The sequence below is a fragment of the Nerophis ophidion genome, linkage group LG26 (assembly GCF_033978795.1).
Source record: "Nerophis ophidion isolate RoL-2023_Sa linkage group LG26, RoL_Noph_v1.0, whole genome shotgun sequence".
Lineage (NCBI taxonomy): Eukaryota > Metazoa > Chordata > Actinopteri > Syngnathiformes > Syngnathidae > Nerophis > Nerophis ophidion.
In genome coordinates, this window is record NC_084636.1 from 21,247,761 (window position 1) to 21,271,581 (window position 23,821).

Here is a 23,821-nt window from a genome sequence, read left to right on the forward strand (position 1 = left end):
TCAGTTTATAGTTTTTCCTATTGTACTAGCTTAGCCGCATCGCTTCTCAAACAGACACTTGAGTCTAAGTGCTCTCACTCCTTTATTAAGTCACTGATTGATGAGGTTATATTGGAAAACAAAATGACTATCCACACTAGGTTGTGACATTTCATTAGCATGTAAACGGACCAAAAAGATTCCCTTCTTTTTTTAAGAGCGCCTACACATATTTTTCAGGTGCAAACAAAGTGTTGTAGCCACGAGGAAGTAAACATGTACACTTGTCAACACTTCAATTCGTTTGTCAGCCGGGTGGCAGATCAGATCACTAGGCGACTTGTTAGCAGGGGCTTGGAAGACAGAGGTTATTTTTGATGACAATGACACTATTGTGAAGTAAATTTAACAATTACGTAGAAAAAAGAGACTACAAAGATGAAGCTCTGGTTGTTTTAAGACAAAGCAACAACGGGGAGGGGAGGTGATTGAGTGAACATGCATGGAATTTTCACAATTGTAGAGTGGAATCACTAAATTCAAACATGCTGTTTGACTTCCAGGTTTTTCCCTTATGAAATTATGAAAAGCGCATTAAATTGTTACAGGCTCAAAATGCCGCTCTCATAAAACACATTGACTTTTAAAATAAGATTTTAAAATGCTTTTTAACGTTTTGTAAAAAAAACCACTAGCATTAGGAAACTAAAAACATCTAAAACACACTTAAACTAGTCATCCTGAGTGACATGTAATGGAGAAAACAGTGGTTTATTTGGTTGTGGTATTAATACTAGTTCTGTAATATATAATGATAATATATATTTAATGTAAAATAAAGGTAATTTGCATATTTAACTGTCTACATATTTGTATTGCCCATACTGTTGTTCCATATGGTATTGATTAGATGTCACAGTAAGTCAAATTTCCTGTTCTATGGTTATCATCACACTTATCAATACACTGGTCCACAAAAAAAATCAAAAAGCAAAAACAGAGCAACTCACAGTCACAGAGTTAATCCCTAAACTGAATTATATTATTTTTGAGTTTTGAGGTTCCACTGTGTATGAAGTCATCATAATGTGAAATTCGGCTGGGATATATGAACTTGAAAAAGTCTGGATTCGACTAGAAATCAGAAGTTGTTTTCTGATTAGTAGCAAGGTTAGTTAGTTAGCCACCCATCTCGGCTTAGACGTCCAGATCCATGTAAAGAAAGGTGAAAGCGGCAGAGCTCTGAAAAGAGCACATCTACTCGTCAGCCATTCGTGTCATGCACCATTCAAAATAAGTAGTCTTTGATTAAAGTTGATTGGCAACCTGTAATGCAGCAACAGGAAGGCCCAATGGATGCCAATAAACAAGCAACATTGAATTGGGTAGTGAACAGAGTTTTTCATTTGGGTAAATAACCATAGAGGCGCATAATGATCAATAAGCTACGTGAAGACACATTAGACACTAACATTTAAGTGAAATAGGGAGGTGTCTCTCTCGCAGCAGTGATGTGGAAATGAGAAGAAAGGCACAGAGAGAGAGAAGATATGACCGCAGTAAAGGAAGGGGGAAGGGGTTCAAGAAGAGCAGCGGCCAGCGCTAATTTGTTGGACTGAGCTTGACATGCAAGAAGACTGAAGAAACCAACCCCCTTGCGTGTGAGGAGCGCACAGTATCTCATGAGCCACTAACTGTTGCGCTGTCGACCGCAAGGTGAGGCTGCCGAGCGGGCTGTGCAGTGCCGAACGCTGGGAAGTGCTGGGTCTCTAAGTGAGGCTGGCGTTGGAGCTGCTGGTACCGCTGTTCCTCCTCTGGCCGCTTTGGACCATGCTGGGGACCTGCAGGCCTGTCACAACTGAGAAGCTGCCGTTCCATACCTGTGAATCATCAGCATGACATTAGATGAACAAAGAAAAAAATCATGGCACTGTTTTGAGCAGCGGTTTCTTACCATGAACGCCGGGATGACTGGATGCTGGAACTTGGTCCTAAAGGTGTGCATCAACTGCTTGGTTTTGGCGTTGAAAAAAGAGAGCACGCCTGAAGGCGACCACAAATATGTCAGTGACGAGACATGATGTATCCATTTATCCTTTGCTAGGGATGCATACAGGTATTTATTGGTACAAGTTCCTAAATGGGTCGGTCCAGGAAGACGGTTAAAATTTTGGACGAATTAGGTTGAGTGGCAACACTAAATTGGCCCTAGTGTGTGAATGTGAGTGTGAATGTTGTCTGTCTATCTGTGTTGGCCCTGCAATTAGGTGGCAACTTGTCCAGGGTGTACCCTGCCTTCCGGACGATTGAAGCTGAAATAGGCGCCAGCGCCCCCCGCGCCCCCTGCGGCCCCTAAAGGGAATAAGCGGTAGAAAATGGATGGATGGATGGATATACAGCTATCTTTATTTTTTTCATCCAGCTGACCCCTGTAATTATGACACACTGTAACATTCACTTTGAAGCAACGCATAAAACAAGACACAGGTAGAAGATAATCAGTTTGAAATACTTAAAAAATAAGGAAGCAACGCCACACAAATGTTTGTAACAAAAAAATTCCTCACAGTCCCTCGTAATCATGCACGCTAATAAGAGATAGGGTCAGTTTGAATTGAACACGCTTTACTCACAACCGACGCCATCACGTTAAATCAATCGTCCTCAAAGAAATCCAGTTGAATTAATCACTGGGTCATTTTCATTTTATGATACACAGGACACAGACACATATAAATCAGTAGCTGTCAACACTCAATATGGTTTTTTGTCCATCACTCAAATACATCCGTGTGCAACAAACACAAATTTGATTGTATTGATTTATATTATATATTTGGTCTGTGCTCGGCAAATAAACGCCATGTATAAATATTATTTTACTTTATTTATTACTTTATGACTATTATTTGAAATATTATATAGACAAGTGGTCTATATAATATAATATATGGATGGCTTGACATACTGTGCCTAATTGTAATGAAAAGAAACAGTGATTGATCTGTTGTGGTCTTTACAAAACGATGATATAATAGCATTGCACTTTGTGCTGCACCTTTAGTTGACCTGTTTAAGACAAAAAAAGCAGGGGTTGAATACGTTACATGATGTTGCTGGTGTACAATATTTTGTGCCAATACAAATGCTTGTAAAAATGCTTTTTTTAAAAGAAAAAAAAAATTGAAGTATGTCAATCTGTGCTCTGCAAATTTGTCTTCAATAAGTACAGATCCAATATTGTTTTAAAACGAAATGTATTGATTTTATAGATACTAGAAAAAGGAAAACATTGGATTTAAAAACAAAAACATGTATATGAAGTGTAGCACTTTTAAAAATAAAGACGCTAAACATTAAGTCTACTTACGGAAAGCTACGGTGGTCGAATAAGGTCATTAACAAAACGGCCACAAGAGAATATCATTAATTAAAACACAAAAACTTTTAGGTACAGCACGATTGCAAAAGCCACAACAAAGACAGACGACACAACAGAACAATATAAAGCCACAAAACAACTTTAAGCCACAAAGGACGCGACCGACACAATGAAAGTGACAGCGGAGTAAGATACGACGGAGCACTGACTTCCAGAACACAAGAAGTAATTTTATCAGAAACAAATAGGGCTTGAAAGTCCACATGATTTTGCAATTCATTGTGGCGGCTGGGTACACATACTTGTTGGATTGATTGATTGAAACTTTTATTAGTAGATTGCACAGTAGTATATTCCTATACCTCACTGCCACAGAGCGTCGAGTGAGCCAAACGATGTCCACCTACCTACAACCGTAGCACCCACGAGTCCCATTTAGTTATTGCTCATATGTTGCTCCTAATGTTTGCACCTAATTAAGTACTAATACACAAATTAAGACAAATAAATCAATGTCGACCAGTTACAACTTTGTCCCGTTAGCACAACGTGTGCACATTGAATGAATACAGCCAGGTCGAGACCATACGGACTACGGAGTCGCACTACGGTGAAATTACCAGAAGTTAGATCAACCTGTGAACTTCCTTTTAAACTGACATTGCTTTCAAAACTAGTCCGCAATGATTTTCGGGTGGGGGTTCAATTATTTCACACACTTACCTTCGTCATAGTTACAGAAGACTCCTATACTGCTCGGGATGGCGCAGTCAAGCGTTCGGGCCTTGTTGTTGTGCTTGGCAGTGAGACTCTGCTGTAGCCAGTTGTTCAGGTGAATGCACCAGGAGGCAGCGCTCTTTCCCAGCTGATCAAAGCGTCCAAGGCTGCGCAAAGCAATGCCCACCGCGAAGGCTTTGCTCTCCTTGTCGAAGCGCACCTCCCAGTACTGCTGGCCTGCATCGATGGCGGTGTCAGCTGCAGATTGAAGATCAATTAGATATGTTCTCTAACTCTCGTCTGGCTTTTACGTAGGGATAGGAATCAAAAAACAGTGTTTTGATTCTGAGGAAACAATCGCCGGTTTTGTTACCCTTATAGATTCATGTGAGTGGGCATGACTTCACCACGTACGGCGTGGAAGTGGCACAAACGCTCGCGAGAAAGGATGACAACAGTGCAACTTGCAATATTTGCAAAGGGGCTATTACATCAAAGAGCGTAAATGCCACCATGAAGATGAGCACACACTGCATTTGACAACTTTGAATGAATGAAGCGTTTGTTACTGTCTGGACCGGAAGTGAATCTCCACATGCAGCAAGAGGGGTAATGTCAGGTGGCAGTCTGCTGTTAATAGTGCAGGTAACTAACTAACCAACACTGCCGATCATGTTAGCACTACAGGTAGGATAAATAATCGATTTTTCGATGCATCGGAAATCGGACATGGACGATTATAGAATCGATTCGTGAATGTCAATAATCGATAATCAATTTATTTATTCTAAATAAAATAATGCAGACAGTTCTAAAATTTGGCTGACAGCAGCAACCCACTTCAATGAGAGATCTGACCAGCTCCTTTACTATCTGGCACTTATTGTCCAGTTTTGCACACATTTTCATTAATTTAATAAATGTGGGCATTAAGTGTTTTTTTTTCCAGATAAATTGTTTTTTTCTTTAGTTGCAAGTGTGAGTTTATATATATATATATATATATATATATATATATATATATATATATATATATATATATATGTATATTATTCAATATTGTGTGTGTTACTCCGACAGCAGGGAAACATTTAGTTTTTAGCACGTTATATCCGAGGAGTAAAATGTTTGCAGACACAAACAAAAAGTCAGATTAAAAAATATTTAGATTTAAAAATGCCTTTTCTGATTAGATTAGTTGATTCTCCCAGTCGGGACCAATACAGTCAGATAGATATTCTCTGAGTGCCTGCAAGTCCGCATTCAACGTAATCGCGATCAACAATCACAATAATATAAAAGCTCAGCCCTACCCTATCATTAAGCAGAATCAAAAATGGAATTGTAAAAATCTTATCAATTGCCATCCCTACTTGTACGTTAACCTACCGAGCACTGTGTAGGACTCTGCTGTGAAACGGTCTCTGCTGGGCCGGGCTGTTGGTACCCTCTTCGGTGACATCAACGCTGACCTGATTACGCAGGGGATAAATGGTAAAAACTAGGAACATGATCAAATCCCTCTAAAAAACACAGCACTGTGTTCATGCTGCATTTTTCAGTTTCCTCGCACCATTACGTAGCCGTAAGGCATAGGTTTTATCACTCCAGCTAAAATGGAATTTATTTCTGCTGTTATGAATACAATGCAGCACGTGGACATTGTATAACTAACATAATACAAATAATAGCTTTTAAAAATCCCCTTCCGTATTTGGGAACAGTTGTAATTATGACAATGACATCTGTCTGATTTCCCCGACACTTCCTGAATGCTATTATGAAAACTGTGTGTAGTATCACACCATGCAGTATTGTATTCCAGTTGAAACTCTAACATGCCCTCCCGGTAACAGTTAGAGATCCTACCTCAGTAGAAACATTTAAGTCCCATGTTAAAACTCGTTTGTATACTCTAGCCTTTAAATAGACCCCCTTTTTTAGACCAGTTGATCTGCAGTTTCTTTTCTTTTCTCCTCTGCCCCCCTCTCCATTGTGTGTGTGTGGGTGGTGGGGGGGGTCCGGTGGCCATGGATGAAGCGCTGGCTGTCCAGAGTCGGGAACCGGGTAGGACCGCTCGCCCGTGCATCGGTTGGGGACATCGCTGCGCTGCTGACCCGTCTCCGCTTGGGATGGTCTCCTGCTGGCCCCACTATGGACTGGACTCTCACTTTTATGTTAGATCTACTATGGACTGGACTTTCACAATATTATGTTAGACCCACTCGACGTCCATTGCTTTCGGTCGCGCCTAGAGTGGGGGGTTGCCCACATATGCGGTCCTCTCCAAGGTTTCTCATAGTCATTCACATCGACGTCCCACTGGGGACTTGACCTTATGTGGGCTCTGTACCGCGGATGTCGTTGTGGCTTGTGCAGCCCTTTGAAACACTTGTGATTTAGGGCTATATAAATAAACATTGATTGATTAATTGATTGATTGATTGACTTAATCAATCAATGTTGCCTGCCAAAGTTGCATTGAGTTGCTGTAGTCAATCAAGAACACAGCAGTGGTGCAACAAAACCTTTAAGTGTATAAGTAAGCATGATCACTGGCATACCTGGCTGGTGACTGCATGGGTGAGCCGGTTCGGGCCTTTTCTTTGCGAATGTCCTGAACCTTCCCTCCGCTACCGTCCCACTCCACACTCAGGTCCTCTACTTTCAGGTTCTGGTGGGCCGACGAGGAGTCTAATTTGAAGGTGAATGCTGGAGAATGGAGAAATAAAAACGGGGAATGTAATGGACGTTTGTGATGGTGTTCCGACCTGTACTATTTACCGTGGGTTTCCAGAGTAACAGGCTCAGAGAAATCCCCCGCCACGGCCTTGTTACATGCCTTCACCCTGAACGTCATGAAGCGAGTGTCAAAGCGCAGACCTGGTGATAAGAACACAAACATCAGTGTTGATTCCGACAAAATGTTTAATGTACGTCTTTATTAGCCTAAACAAACCTGTCAGCGTGTGTTCCATCTCCTTTATCCCCTCCAACACCATCCAAGGGTAGTCCTCTCGGATGCGTGGCGGGCCCTCATGGTTTGTACGCCTATGTTCCAGGATGTAGTGGTCTATTTTGCTGTCAGGCTCTGCTAAGGTCCAAACGACAGTCACCGTGTTGTCACACACCTGGCACTCAGACACGTGGATCTCTGGTGTGGCCGGAACTGCCAGGACAGAAATGGACATACCCGTTAGAGAGAGCCTTTCTAAGACTCTAGGCCTCAACCGAAGGTTTAAAAGTTTGACACAATGTAGTGTACAAATTAAACTGTGGAAAGGATCCAAATAGAATTCTGGCGATAGGCATATATTTTGTTAAATTCTGGCCACCCCACAGATAAATGTTTTTAGTCAATTAGCCGACGGGTGTATCATCCACTTGAAAAAAAAAATAGGGTAGTTACCAGTTACCTTAGTTCATACACAAATATTAGTGAGCTAATCGCAGATTTGTCATCTGTGAACTGTTGATAAACAAAACAGATACAAAATCAGTCTCTTAAACACATCAAAGTGGATTTTGTCACTTGTGTTTTGCTTTTCCAATATTTTTGAAATGTAATCACTCTGGCGTTCTTGTTATTGCAATGGTAAACTGTGTAATGATTACCACAGAACCAGGAATACATTTTAATGTGACATAAAGTAGAAAAAACCTGTGGCAGTACTTACAATCCACACTGGTTAATTCCGGCAATACCTACAAAACACCACTAGGTAAAAGTACTACCCTGCCTGACAAACCGGATTGTAAGGCGCACTGCCGATGAGCAGGTCTGGTCAGGTTTTTTTTTTTCTTTTCTTACAAAAGCAGCGTGCAAAGACGGGAGTTGAAGAAGTGTCAAAAGATGGATCTAACTGTTTTAGTGACATTCAGACTTTACTTAAATCAACAACGGAGCAACACCTTCTCATCCATGGCTCATTAATGCCACAACACCGAAAATGTGTCCCGTGAAAAACCGTCTGACCAGAACGCTCCAATTACTAAAGTTCCATGGGTGAATTATCTAAGCCCACTATACTGGTCATTTTTAGCACTTCCATAGCGAGATATAAGTTAGAACTTTTCACTACTTTATAATAGAAATGCCAACAGCAGAGGGTGAATGAGAAGACACTTGTTGACTAAGATGTTTACACAGACTACAATGGCGGACGGCTGCAAATTTAGAGGACTTATACAGATCCCAAATACACATCAACAGGTACCAGAAAGTAAGAAAATTTGGTTTTGCATAATATTGCGAAACAAAACGGCAGACAATGTCTGCTAATGGGTGCCATTTTGCGGTCATTATACACACACACCATAATAATAATAATTGTATGTTGACAATCCATCAAGCTTCATAGCTTACCAAAGTCGTACTAAAACATTTTAACAGATTTTTGAGCGTTGTGTGTAATGTTCTATATTCTCAATGGAACATCTAAAGTTGTGGTGTTGTTTATAAGCTTCATCCTGCAAGTCTACACGTATCTCTTATGTGGAGCTACCATCTACTGGTCACACCTATCATTACACCATGTACCAAATAAAATAGCTTCAAGGTCGGTATCCACACCCAGAATTATTCCGTACACTAGGCGCACCAGGTTATAAGGTGCACAGGTGATTTTTGAGAAAATTAAAGGCTTTTAAGTGTGCCTTATAGTCCGAAAAATATGGTACTTAAAGCTTCCTCTATAGTGTTATTAAGGGTAATAAAGGAACTGACTGATCACTATTTAAGGAACTATTTTGTCAATCTCAATGAGAAATTTGGTGCAGTGGAGGAGAATCCTGCATCATGCACATATATTTTAAGTATCACTGTTCAGGATTTTACCCTTCGCTGTATTTTACTACAAAATGGAGCTGCACACCTGGGAGAAACTTTAGGCCCTGCAGCAGGTCCTTCTCCTGGCTGAAGTCCACCATCAAGTGGCTCATGTTGTCGCTGGCCTTGGCCTTCAAGGAAAGGCGGAAGGCCGGAGCCATCGTCACACTGTTAACAAGAGGGACATGTCAAAGGCAGACAAGGAGAAAATGAATAACACAGTGTGGACAATAGCCAGGACTCTGTGACTACCACTGAGCTCATCACCCTGCGCTGGAAAGGCAGAGGTAGGGGGAGCATTCATCCAAGGAGGAACGGAGAGAGGGTGGGCTGACACAGGATGGTACTACACCACAACAAAAAGGCTCTTGACTGCAAAGTTACCACAGTGCTTATGGTCTAAAAAAAAGGGTGACATGTTTCAAAGCATGCACGCTATCAGACGAAATGGCAGGTTATATGGGACAAAAGAACAAAATGGAAGCAATGGATAGCTTGAGTACGATACCTATCCTTTATGTCTTTGGCTGCCTGCAGGGGAAGGAAGAGGAGGAGAGAAGAGATACGGAGCGAAGACAAAACTGAGTTTGGCGGCCATCTTTGCTTATGTCACATTTGCATCAGACAATCTAACTATAAAACATATTGCTGGAGGCTTTGTAACTCCACAAAAAGGACAGACTGTTTTTAATTGCATACAGAGGACCAGCTAAGTTGCATGACGGGAGGTGGCGCGTTACCTGTGTGAACCCATCTGTCTGGGAGGAACAAAGCGTCTGATTGGCCAGCTCCAGCAGCTCCTCCGAACTTTCCAACGCTTTGGAACACGCGCTTAGCTGACTCTTGAGAAAACGTCATAAAAAAGAAACAATAGGAATGTTATGTTTTCTCCACTATTTGAATATAATAATTCAAATAGAGATACGCTACAATATACACCAAAAGCAGAGCTACGCAGAGCACAGAAAACACTAAAATTCCAACAATAATATTGATATTACTTTTTAATAAAATTTACTCAAGATTATGTGTAATGTATTAAGGAGAGGTACACGTTGTCGAAAATGGATAGATCAATGGAAATATTTTAAAGATTTTTTTTTGTATCAAAAGGTTGTACAAGTTAGTGTTGTGCATTTTACACTCCACACAAACAAAGGGAGCAGTGGGGTAGCATAAGCGAAAAGTGTCTACTTCTAAAGTAAAAATGAAAACCATTATTTTAGCAATAGCTTAAAGAAAAATTAATGTTTTGACACTGGATTATGATAAATCATATAATGATGAAATTAGAAAAAAATACAAAGAATGTTAGTCCCCTTAAATGATTCTTGCTTAAAATATTAACTGTACACCCAGGATTACATTAGTTTTGGGTTCATGTCATTTTCACATGTTACTACAAATATGTTTGAAGAATTTGACTACATGCTGTACAGTATGTGTGACACGTCTAAGTTGCTTTTAGTATTGGATCTCTTTGGATGGCGTAGGACGGTGTATCTAAAGTAGAGCTGAATGATTATGGCAAAAATATTAATCCCAATTATTCTGATTAATAGTTTAATCATGAATAATTACATGATTATTAAATAATTTGAAAATAAGGCTATTTATTGTACCACCAAAACTCAACTTTCTATGTAGTTTAAAAAAAAAAACTGGAAATAAATGAATAAATAAACCACAACAAATAAAATAACAATACATTTAAACAACAGCAATATAAAAAACAATACAATTATTTGTTTTACGTTTTAATGTTTAATTCAGATAAGGCTATAGACAAACATTATCCATATATTTAAAGACAAACATTTGTGTTTTTGTTCATTAATAGTAATAACGTGTCATTTTTTTCTCATTGAACGATGCTTTTATCTCCATTTGTACATTTTCATGAAGAGGTATTTTTTTTAGTTATGTACATTTACATATAGTAATGTATTTACATCATACATGTAAAACATGCAGCCGACAGGCAGGCGAACGGGTTTAATCTGGCCTAGGAGATAGGTTTGCAGAATGTAAAAATTAGCTGCAATTTTAAATAAAATAATCTGCTGTTCTCAATCTGTCCACTGGATGTCGCAAAAGCCTTTTTTTCTAGGAAATAAATGGTTTATGAGGGTTGAGCAACCGGTACACAGTAAAGCCCTTTTATGTCTTCTATTTCGAACATGTCGTGATTTTGGCAATCTCATTTCTCTAAAAAATGTCTTTGTAAAAATAGAAAAAAGTAGACACAGCGTGCAGAGTGTTCCAAGAAAAATTATCATCCTCCTATTTATTCACAGAAATCACATATTTGTGAGCAAGTTTTCTCTATAATGAGAATCAATTAAACATAGCTCCGCCCAACGACCCCCACAACCACTTGGATAACATCCTAAAATTGTCTGCCACTCAAGATATTACACGCTTGTGAAAGCTTAAAGATGCCAGGTTTCAGGAGTACAATAAACAATTGGTAACCCCACTTAAAATGCTCCATTAGACACTGCACCTTAATATAGTTCCATGAGTAAACAGTGTCTGATGTACTGCGATACTGTCAGTCTGTTAAGTTCATACGTTTGGCTTGCTGAAATTGTTCACACATTGCACAGCTTGTATTTTTCTATCAATAGACAGTGATGCCTCCAAGGCAGGGAGTAACTCAACTGAAGTTTCTACCTCAGTTGGTATTGTTTGTTGAGTCCACGTAGGATTAATATGTGAAAATGACAAATGAGGTATTTGATACCTAGAAGACTTTATATTTATTTTGGATTTTATTCAATCCTAGATGGGTTGTGACTTTCAGTTTAATGGTTTTGTAGATACATTGAGAGGAAATTTAAGTTTGGCCCACGTGGGAAAAGCTTTTCCTCAATGGGGCCCCTGAGCTTGAATTAGTTTGAAACCTCTGATTTACATGTACATGCTATATAGGGACGGATCCATTAAGAGTTTGGAAATAACTATACACCATAAAACATTATCAGAATGCTATGTCACATGAAGGTTTTTTTAAAGTAATATCTTTGTAAAATTACAAAAACCCACAAGAAATGTAAAAGAAAAAAAAACATGGAGTTTACTTTTTGATATCACTATAAAACACAAAGCAGTTTGGTTAATGAAAATAAAGTCTAATAAAAAAGCTTTGTTAATTATCAACAACACCATGCAGTTCAGTGCAAAAGTTTGGGCAACAAAAACAATCAGGAGGGATAGCTCTCACATCGAATTAGGGCTGGGCGATATGGTCTTTTATTAACATCTCGATATTTTTAAGCCATGTCATGATACACAGTATGTATCTCGATATTTTGCCTTAGCCTTGAATCAATACTTCATTCATATAACACTAGTATGATGATTCTATGTGTCTACATTAAAACATTCTTCTTCATACTGCATTAATATATGCTAATTTTAAACTTTCATGCAGAGAGGGAAATCCTAACTAAGTCAATTTTCCCAAAACTATTTATTAAACGGTTATTAAACATTCATGTCATTTCAAAACAGAAAGTGCAAGATTGTCAGAGACATTTTAAAACAAGCTATTAGTGCACTTTTGTGCATGATGTCACTAAAATGACACATAAAAACAACACTAAATTAAAGTGCACTTTTTGTACAAAACGCTAATACAATGTTTTAAAACAAATAAAGTGCACTTTTGTGCATGATGTCACACAAGATATTTCAATAACTGTAAAATAAAAATGAGCTGCATAATATGAAATCAAATAGTGTATGTCCTTCACTATGTGGTAGGTTCCTGCAGAGGTTATCTCCTTTTGTTGAGTATTTTTTTCATACGGTGTTGATCTGGAAATGGTTGATTCGGCATTTTGTGGGTGTGGCACCGGCCGAGATGTAGACATGTGGAGTTTCAAGCACTCTTCATTCTCAAGCGGGTGACTTTTAAAATGATGCTACACATTAGCAGTAATGCCTCTTTTTGTAGCAACGCTTTTGCCAAAGAAGTGTCATTGTGGTCTGTTCAACATACTCCCGCTTGAAGCCAAACCACTGGCAGACGATGGACCCCCTGCTGTTTTTCATGGGAATTAATTATTTCTTCAATTGTTAACTAGATTGGCACCTTCTTTATCTCGTATTACCACTCGCACCGCTCCGCAAGCATCACAGCTAACTTTACCCATGCCGCTACCTCTCTGCTTGGTGAGGGCGTATGACGTTGCACGCGCGACAGTATATGACGTATGTAACAAGGTGCGCTTCTTTTATGTCTCTGTGAGAAGGAGAGACAAGAAAGAGTGAAAAATGCCTGTAGTGTAATGCCCGCAGCTAAAAGCAACTGCGTGAGAATGTATACTCGAGTATTACGATATAGTCAATTTCTATATCGCACAGAGACAAACCCACGATGTATCGTGTATTCAATATATCGCCCAGCCTTACATCGAATACACAATATTACTGACAACTAGGGCTGGGCGATATATAAAAAATGACTATATCGTGATATTCGAGTATACGTTCTCACGCAGTTGCTTTTAGCTGCGGGCATTACACTACAGGCTCTTCTCGCTCTTTCCTGTCTCTCCTTCTCACAGACAGAAAGCGCACCTTCTTACACACGTCCTATACTGTCACGTCATATGTCACATACGTATACGCCCTCGCGGAGCAGAGAGGTAGCAGCATGGGTAACGTTAGTTGTGATGCTAGCAGAGCCGTGCAAGTGGTAATACGAGAGTAAGAAGGTGCGAATGAAGGAAGAAGTTGTTCCCAGGAGAAACAGCAGGAGGTCCATCGTCTGGCGGTGGTTTGGCTTCAAGTGGGAATATGTCGAACAGACAACCGTAATAAGTCAAGCACTTGGTACAAGCGTTGCTATAAAAAGTAGCATTACTGCTAATATGTAGCATCATTTGAAAAGTCACCTGCTAGAGACTGAAGAGTGCTTACTCCGCATGTTAACATCTCCGTTCGGTGCCACACCATCAAAACGCTAAGGCAAACATTTCCAGATCAACACCGTATGAAAAAAATTTAATTGAATAACATCCGTAGTAACCTACCACATAGCAAAGGATGAACACTATTTCATTTCCTATTATGCAGCTCATTTTTATTTGACACTTAAAATGTCTCTGACAATCTTGCACTTTCTGTTTTGGAAATGACATGAACGTTTGTGCCATTGCTTAATAACTGTTTAATAAATACAGTTTTGGTCAATTGACTTAGTTGTGATTTCCTTCTCTGCATGAAAGTTTAAAATGAGCATACATTAATGCAGTATGAAGAACAATGTTTTAATGTAGACACATAGAATCATCATACTGCTGTGATTATGTATCAAGTGTTAATTCAAGTCCAAGGCAAAATATCGAAATATATATTGTGTATCGCGATATGGCCTAAAAATATTGAGATATTAAAAAAAGGCCATATCGCCCAGCCCTACTGACAACACAGCCTGCGTTCAATTCAATGAGATGCCTTGAAGGTAGAAAAGCGCTAAAAAAGTATAACCCATATTTACAAAACATTTGAGCTACTGTTGATGTTAATGGAACACTGACAAAGTCAACAGTGAAATAAAGGACAAGTGACCATCTCAGTTAACAAACTAAAGAATCTATAAACAAGCTGTGGCAACGTTCCCGACACATCGCCTGCTGCATGGTAACTCTCAGTCCCAGCAGATGAGGACGCGATTTTGCAATTTCAAAATGAAACTCAAACATCAAATATATCTCTCCTCCGAAATATAATATTAATGTGGGACAAAGCGTCTGTCTCCAAGTACTGTCCACCCCAGTGTCATCTAATAATAGCAGTGCGCTCTTAAACGCATCCCGAGACTCCACAGAACTAGAGAAGCGAGTGAAATAAAGTGAAACGAAACAATGGGCTCCGTTTACTCGTAGGGAACATCTGCAGAGAAAAGTTCTCAAACAAAGTCTGCGTAGTTGCTGCCATTTTTTCCCCGAGTCTAGCGGCGCTAGTGCCCATGCACCGGTGCTGCACTGATTCCATTCCCAGGAAGTAAGCAGTGTTGCCTAAAATACAATAATAAAGGAAGGTTTTTCGGTAATTAAATTTAAACAGTTTTACTAACCGTTTGGAATTTTACCATGGCTTATCATTACACCGTTTACCTATGCATCCCTAATTCATTTTTTTATTTTTTCATTTATTTTTCCACGACAGAGTGTGTGCTTTTTGTGTCAAATAAAATGTATTCAAAATGTTTTGGAATAAATGCAAAACTCCTTACATTTTTTGGTGCAATACATCTTTGGACAATTTTGACCAGTATTTTCAGTCAAAGCATATTAATTTTGTAAACGTACCAGTAAGTGCTTAAGTACATTATGCTTATGTAAGGTAATTTTTTGAAACCTTTATTTTATTACAGTCGGACCGGTTGTGGCACACCGTGCTATTATTGTGACAGGGTGGGGAGTGTGCTGTGTTGTTCTCAGCTTGCCGAGTAAAAAGGCGACTCGCTGTTAAAAAAAAAGAAAAAAAAAAGAGACGGTCTTTCAAGTTGCTAACACTGTTTGTACGTTGATGTGACATCTACGATGTCGTTCACAACAACGCAAGCAGTTGAAATATGATGTGGGTGTATGGATTGTTCTTTTTTAGCTTTAGCTTTGTAGTTTAGTGGCTGTTTCTAGTGACCATCTCGACATTGTTTAGTTCAGAATGGGGCGGTTGAGTGTTTAGGGGATAAATGAGCGCTACCAGAAACATTTTCCCAAACAAAAAAAACATGGATTCTTGTATAATTTTTATGCAGACGACTGCCAAATATATTTATCAATTTCAAAAAATTATCGTACAATGAGTGCTTAAATGACGTCAAGGCCTGGTCGGCGCAGAATTTTTTAAAGCTAAACGAGGAAAAACTGAAGTTGTGCTGCTGGGCAACAGTGACCCTCTGCTTGACCTGGACTTTCTTAACAACTCTGTATATGTACTACAGCCGTCAGCTTTGGAGTCATTATAGACCATGGTTTTAAATTTGACAAACAAATCATCACCATTGTTAAATTAAGTTTTTATCACCTTTGGCTTTTATCAAAGATTACATCTTTTTTATCTTTCAAACAATTTAAACAGGTCATGCATGTTTTTATCTCGTCACGTCTGGACTACTGTAATACACTTTACACTGGAATAAGTCAAAATGCACTGTCAGGCTTACAGTTAGTCCAGAACTTTGCGGCATGACTTTTAACCTGGAGCAATAAAAGGGAGCACATCATTCCAATTCTCGCTTCTCTGCATTGGCTTCCTGTTCGTTTTACAATTGATTTTAAAAATGTTAATGTTTGTTTTTAAAGCTTTGAATGGATTGGCCCTCAAAGTACATCAGAGACCTCATACATCACGCGTTCAGGTCCGAGGGTCAGTTATAACTTGTGGGGCCTAAAACAAGGCTTAACACTAGGGGAGACAGGGCCTTCTCTGTTGTTGGCCCTGAACTTTGGAATGTTCCTCATGTCAGAATTGTCCCCACCGTTGAATGTTTTAAGTCTTGTCTTAACACCCGCTTTTATTCTCTTGCTCGAGTCTTGTATTCTTCTGTGTATTTTATGGACTTTTTAAATTTTTATTCTTTTCTATTGATGTGTTTTATTATTTTATTCAACTTTTTGTATTTGTTTTTAATTGTTTCTTTTTAAATGCTTGTAATTTGATTACTTTTCATTGTTTCTTTTTATGTGCAGCACTCTGGAAACAGTTTTGTTGTTAGTGCTGTATAACTAAAGGGGATTTGATTTCTTCTCACAATAACACCATTTCACTTACAATTATGTCAATTTTCCTGATATCATTCTGCGTTTATCAGCGGATATTGAGTAATATTGTGACTTCGTCCGCAGTTATATGAACACAAAAAACATATATCTCACGTTTTTGTTGCGTTTAGTGATTGTTGACTATGAATACAAGCGCTGTGTTAAATAAAAAGTAGCAACCATGGTGACACCCCAAACTTCAAGTAGATATGCTCTTTTTCACTCACTCGCAACTCATCCATTTCAACATCAAAAGCTCCAGAATTTTAATGCATGTTGAACAGCCCAATAATTGTTATTTTTTGATTGATATATTTTTATAATAGTGAGAAGCCAAAATCAACATCGAAATTTAAATTTGGTTAATTGTCGAGCCCCAACTTAATGTTGTGGCTGGTGAGTGCACTGTAGTTTTAAGCAGCTATACCTGTAGTTCGTAGGTGCGGCTGGCTCGCTCCTGCTTAATGCGTGTCAACATGTTCTCCTTCATCCCATCCAGAACTGAGTGGAGGGTGTTGAACTCGGACTCCAGGTCCTCCTGTACTCTGGTGGAGTTGGCCTGGTTATTGTGGGAGAGAAATGATCAATCACAGGTAAAATTGTTTCTCTAAATGCTCATGTATGCATCCGGTTGTGTGTCCACACCTCCAGGTTGTCCAGGCTCTGTTTGAGACTGCAGATGAAATTGGAAATCTCCTCATTCTTGGTGGCCAAGGTGTGGGTGATCTTACGAAGAGACTCCTACAAGAAAGACAAGAGTTGAACCTCATTTTGGTAGTTTGACTAAAGCTGTAAAATCCCAGGGACATAAGAATAAATATGAATATGTTATAATCAATGGAAATAAACAGGTTAGTCTTAATTATAGTTAAGTAAAAACATCATGTGGCCAAATAATTAAATATTGAAGACCAAATGCAAATTTTGTAAAATTTTTACTTTGTACCTAGAATCTGCAGTCCCATGAACAGTTAATTTCTAAAACTTTGCACACAACCAGGTATGTAGTTTCACCACCACGTTTGAACCCGGTAATAGGGATTTTTTTCATTTATTTTGTTTAATTAAAAACATTTGATTACTTATTAACAAATAAACCTATAAACCTAAAATGTTATATGTTTAGTTTGGACTCACAATATTTTTGTGATAACTGTAATGTTTTTGCTCCTTGCCGGCTATACAAGATAACTGTTACCTTATATAAAATAAAGCAATTGAAAAGATGCAAACTAAATCCACCAAGTCAAAACATGTGCCACGCTAACTCAAATTCGAACTTTCCATACAATCAATGCAATTTAGGAATGTGCCGACTGATCGTTCACCAATCAGTATCTGCCGATTTTTGTGAAAAATATGTCTTCACCATATAATAAAAAAAATATGGGCTTCACGGTGGAAGAGGGGTTAGTGCGTCTGCCTCACAATACGAAGTTCCTGCAGTCCTGGGTTCAAATCCAGGCTTGGGATCTTTCTGTGTGGAGTTTGCATGTTCTCCCCGTGAATGCGTGGGTTCCCTCCGGGTACTCCGGCTTCCTCCCACTTCCAAAGACATGCACCTGGGGATAGGTTGATTGGACACACTAAATTGGCCCTAGTGTGTGAATGTGAGTGTGAATGTTGTCTGTCTATCTGTGTTAGCCCTGCGATGAGGTGGCGACTTGTCCAGGGTGTACCCTGCCTTCCGCCCGATTGTGGCTGAGATAGGCGCCAGCGCCCCCCGCGACCCCGAAAGGGAATAAGCGGTAGAAAATGGATGGATGGATGTCTTCACCATTGCTGATTAAGTAAAGCACCGAATATTGATAGCGTAAAGTACCAGTATATAGTCCTAGGTACCACAAATTGGTACATCATCAGTTCAAAATTTTAAAGCAGGCATGGGCAATTATTTTGACTCGGGGGGTCATATTTAGAGGAAAAACTGTGTCTGGGGGCCGGTATATCTATTTTCTATAATGTCTGAATGCTAAAAACGTTAGGACAGACGGCCTTAATAGATAAAGAATGTGGGATTTACAATATTAACTTTGAAACAATAAAACACTGAATATTTACGACATGAACATCACAAACCCTCTCAATCGAAATATTTTACAATGAACAAACACAGCAAAATATAAATGCGAAGAGTAAAAAAAAACCACCTACTATCTGATAAATCTGGTACATCACTAAGCTTTAGAACTTTGTTGTAATAATTTCATTCCACGTCTGTCCTTGACACCCGCATTTCAGGCTGGCCGCTCTGAAAACACTCTGTGGAAACAAAGCACGCCCACACTGCTTGGTGCCTCGTCTGAGCTGCTGTGACTTACATTACCATAGTAACTAGTATATCATGCAAAAGCGCAGATTCCAACCATTCATATACTTTGTATTAGTGTTGCCCCAATACCAATATTTTGGTACCAGTACATAGGTCATATTCAAAATCTTTGTGTCCAGGCACATATTTTATGAGTTCATAAACATAATTTACTTTTTTTTTTAAACTATCGACGCAATCATATTAGTATCTAGTCGATACGCTACTGTATTTGGTATCATTACAGTGGATGTCAGGTGTAGATAGATAGATGGATAGATAGTACTTTATTGATTCCTTCAACGGCGTTTGTTTACATTTTGACGCCGGTGAGCTACGGTGTGTAGTGAAACATAGTTATTCCTCGTCCTGCAGGGAAGATACTTGTAAGAAACGTACTTTATTTGTCGCCATGGAGGCAAGGATTAGTGATTTAGAAGTAGCTAAAACACTGCAGACCGGGGCTGGACTTTAGCCGCTAGCTAGCTAGCCATGTCTTAAAGCACCTCTTCCGTTGGGCGCTTCAGTGTTATAACTTTACCTTTATCGTTAGTTTTTAAGGCAAAATGTGTCCCTACTCCCTTTACAGTCTACAGTTTTGATCTTAAAGACCTAAAAACATTATTTGAGAATACCCACGGGCCGGATTGAAAAGCTTAACGGGCCTTAATTTGCCCAGGTCTGTGTTAAAGGAAGGTACCCACCCCTAGTCATGAATTAAGTAAGCTGTATACATTGAAGTAGAGGCATGCCTGTGTTTCTCCTCCTTGTACATGTACAGACACTTGTGGAAATCACACATGAATACCTTAAGAGAAAGCGATTGCAGCTATTTTGGGATACAACACTTTTCAGACAGCAAGAGAACTTTCGAATGTTGCGGTCAGCTGTGATTCTACTTACCAAAAAACTTTGTCCATTTGTCGAAGGAGAGTGAACGAGAATGCGGGCTGCCGTGGATATGATTAAAAAGGTAGCGTGTGCTTTGTATTACCTAGCCGTCGAGGGAAGTCTAACTACAGAAAACAGCGAATGCTTTTGAAATGGCAAAGCAGACTGTATCAGTTATTGTCCGCCATGTATGTCATGGACTCAATGTCTAGGTCCATAGTATATAAAGTCACCAAAAAGGAATGGACAATGAAGGTGAAAGCAAAAGAGTGAGGAGTGTACTGACCAGATATCTAGATCCCTAGATTGATTGATGTAAAATGTTCTTTATCACATTGTTTACGTGTCTAATAAAGATTTGATTAATTTATGATGGCTCAGATGTGATTCACTACTATAGGGCCCCACAGCACACTGAATTCCTGTTAATTGAAATACCACAAGACTGGATATTGTTCAGATAAGTACAATTTAAGAACTTGCACACAAAGCAACATTGGGGGTGGCTATGACGTGCGCATTTTCCGCGCATGTGTATTAGGTGGCGTTGCGCCGGCGGACGGTGGTGGGAGGGGGTCTTAAAAGTTGGCATTTTTGTTTATGTAGACACGCATAAGGTGAGGTGGGATTTACCCTGGATAACTATAGTGTAAACGGGGCCAAAGTTGTGAAGTACTCCATTGGAGACACAGTCTTGGTGTTTTTTCCCACCTAAATTGAGTAAAATACAATTAAACTCCCCAATTCGTCACTCAAGGGAATTCAATTGCAAGTATCTGGAAATGTACAGGCCCTTTCAGAGTTTGATATGAGAAAAAACATAAATTTACATAAATGTCCTGAAGGCTTGCACAGACCCAGTTTTCCCTTGCATTCACTACTACTGAGTCACAGTCACTTGGTGGCTCCTTTTTAGAAACGTGACTGATTATCTTCCCTCTCATTGGGTGCTGCCACCTGAACTCACATTAGACGCAGTGTTTTTCAACCTTTTTGGACCCAAGCCACATTTTTTGCGTTGAAAAAAATCCAGAGGCACAGCACCAGCAGAAATCATTAAAAAAAGAAACTCAGTTGACAGTAAAAAGTAGTAGTCGCAATTGTTGGATATTTAAACCATAACCAAGCAAGCATCACTATATCTCTTGTTCTTGTAGTTGTACTGTCACAACATGTCACATCACGCTGTGACTTATTTTGAGTTTTTTGTTCTTTTCCTGTGTATAGTGTTTTAGTTCTTGTCTTGCGCTCCTACTTTGGTTGGTTTTTCTGTTTCTTTGGCATTTTCCTGTAGCAGTTTCATGTCTTCCTTTGAGCCATATTTCCCGCATCGACTTTGTTTTAGCAATCAAGAATATTTCAGTTGTTTTCATCCTTCTGTGTAGGGACATTGTTAATTGTCATTTCATGTTGGGATGTACATTGTGGACGCCGACTTTGCTCCACAGTAAGTATTTGCTGTCGTCCAGCATTCTGTTTTTGTTTACTTTGTAGCCCGTTCAGTTTTAGTTTTGTTTTCCATAGCCATCCCTAAGCTTCAATGCCTTTTTAGAGGCACTCGCCTTTTGTTTATTTTTGGTTTTACAAGGCAATTAGCTACCTGCTGCCACCTACTGATATGGAAGAGTATTACACGGCTACTCTGCCGATCTCTTGACAGCACAGACACTCAACAACTGCACTTTATATGCAGATTAGAAATACTTGTTTGCATAAACCTCCCGGCACACAGGCACAGTGGTTGAAAAACACTGAATTCTATATAAATGATCGGAAGGCTTGCGCAGCCTCAGTTTACCTTACTACTGAGTCACAGTCACTTGGTGGCTCCTTTTTAGAAACGTGACCGATTATGTTCCATCTCATTGGGCGTTGCCACCTGAACTCACATTAGAAGCAGTGTTTTTTAACCTTTTTGGAGCCGACCCACATTTTTCGCGTTGAAAAAAATCCAGAGGCACACCACCAGCAAAAATCATTAAAAGACGAAACTCAGTTGACAGTAAAAAGTTGTTGTTACAATTATTGGATATTTAAACCATAACCAAGCATGCATCACTATAGTTCTTGTTCCAAAGTAGGTGTCCTGTCACAACCTGTCACATCACGCCCTGACTTATTTTGAGTTTTTTGCTGGTTTCCTGTGTATAGTGTTTTAGTTCTTGTTTTGCGCTCCTACTTTGGTTGCTTTTTCTGTTTCTTTGGCATTTTCCTGTAGCAGTTTCATGTCTTCCTTTGAGCAATATTTCCCGCATCGACTTTGTTTTAGCAATCAAGAATATTTCAGTTGTTTTCATCCTTCTGTGTAGGGACATTGTTAATTGTCATTTCATGTTGGGATGTACATTGTGGACGCCGACTTTGCTCCACAGTAAGTCTTTGCTGTCGTCCAGCATTCTGTTTTTGTTTACTTTGTAGCCCGTTCAGTTTTAGTTTTGTTTTCCATAGCCATCCCAAAGCTTCAATGCCTTTTTAGGGGCACTCGCCTTGGTTTTACGCGGCTACGCTGCCGATCTCGCGACAGCACCGACACTCAACAACTGCACTTTATTTGCAGATTAGAAATACTGGTTTGCATAAACCTCCTACACGCAGGCACAGTGGTTGAACAACACTGAATTCTACATAAATGACCGGAAGGCTTGCGCAGCCTCAGTTTACCTTGCATTCACTACTACTGAGTCACGGTCACTTGGAGGCTCCTTTTAGAAACGTGACCGATTATCTTCCTTCTCATTGGGCGCTGCGAACTGACCTCACAGCAGAGGATGCCACTTCACGGCCGGAAGGGTGCGCATTCATAATTTAATCATACAGATGATCGGATATTCTCGCAAATAGCACACAAAAGTCGGGAGGAAAATCCAACATGTGGACTCCCGACTGACTGAGAGAAGACATTACTGCGTCCATGTTGTACTCACAGGAGGCCGCCCATCCGTGACTACGACAATTCATCGATAACAAACACGCAAAGGGAAGAAACAACCATTTAAAGCAGGATAACAGTTGTTCATTCAAGCTTGTAATGAACTAATAAAGACCCAACTAAGTTCGGTTCTCTGCCGTATTTCTTTGTACGCTACGCCCTCCAACGTCCTCCCCCAATCGGAAACACCTGTTCCTCCGGCTCAGGCTCACCTTCTGGTCTCCCATCTCACCGCCCCGTACTCCAACGACCTCCCACAAACGGCACCGGCAGTCACTCGTCTCGTCCCCCCCGTTTTTCGGGAATTAGTAAGGCGGAGCTGGTACTGATGCTGCCGGGGAGCGACGCATCTTTCGAACGGACAGCAGCAGCGAGCAGCAACGCCTTCAGGGCCGCGGAACGTAGTGCGCATGCGCCAATGGAGAGTTATGGGTAATGGTGTCTCATCGTGCAGCTTTGAGCGGAGATGCCTTCAGGGACCTTAAGGAGATATTTTTTTTCTTTTAAAAAGAAGAACATGTATTGGGATGTAATCAAAATGTTCGAAGGCATTTTACTTGATCTTACTTTTAAATACATATGCTTTATGCATCAATTATCTTAAAAAATAACCCAAGTATACATTTACAAACGTTTTACTTGAATGCACGTCATTTCTTTCCTCAAAACTAAGTGACAGTTCTATCTAAACTCCAGTCAGTGAGCCCACCATTTGAAGTTTTTAAGTCTCTCACTCATTTTTGCACTGATGTACAGTAAAAATTATATATACATACATACATACATACATACATACATATACATAAATAAATATATATATATATATATATATATATATATATATATACATATATATATACATATACATATATACATACATACATATACATGTATGTATACATACATACATATATATATATATACATACATCCATATATATATACATGCATACATATATATTTACACATACATACATATATATATATACACACATACATATATC

General features: G+C 39.4%; 1 protein-coding gene across 3 annotated transcripts; it reads right to left on the reverse strand.

Annotated features, from left to right (window-relative positions):
* Positions 1-69: 69 nt before the first annotated feature.
* Positions 70-23,247, reverse strand: fsd1 (fibronectin type III and SPRY domain containing 1). 3 transcript variants are annotated; one of them, XM_061888505.1, is made up of 13 exons: positions 23,031-23,247; positions 17,333-17,428; positions 17,115-17,246; positions 9,647-9,748; positions 9,415-9,437; positions 8,953-9,074; positions 7,038-7,247; positions 6,863-6,961; positions 6,643-6,790; positions 5,468-5,550; positions 4,085-4,336; positions 1,934-2,022; positions 70-1,859 (listed from the first exon to the last, which is right to left on the reverse strand). In XM_061888505.1, exons 1-13 carry the CDS (start codon positions 23,043-23,045, stop codon positions 1,749-1,751), a joined length of 1,482 nt encoding a protein of 493 aa, XP_061744489.1. In that variant the 5' UTR covers positions 23,046-23,247; the 3' UTR covers positions 70-1,748. The 3 variants fall into 3 exon arrangements, with proteins under 3 accessions (XP_061744489.1, XP_061744491.1, XP_061744492.1); XM_061888507.1 differs by lacking the exon at positions 23,031-23,247 and adding an exon at positions 22,814-22,952; XM_061888508.1 differs by lacking the exon at positions 23,031-23,247 and adding an exon at positions 22,551-22,677.
* Positions 23,248-23,821: the final 574 nt, after the last annotated feature.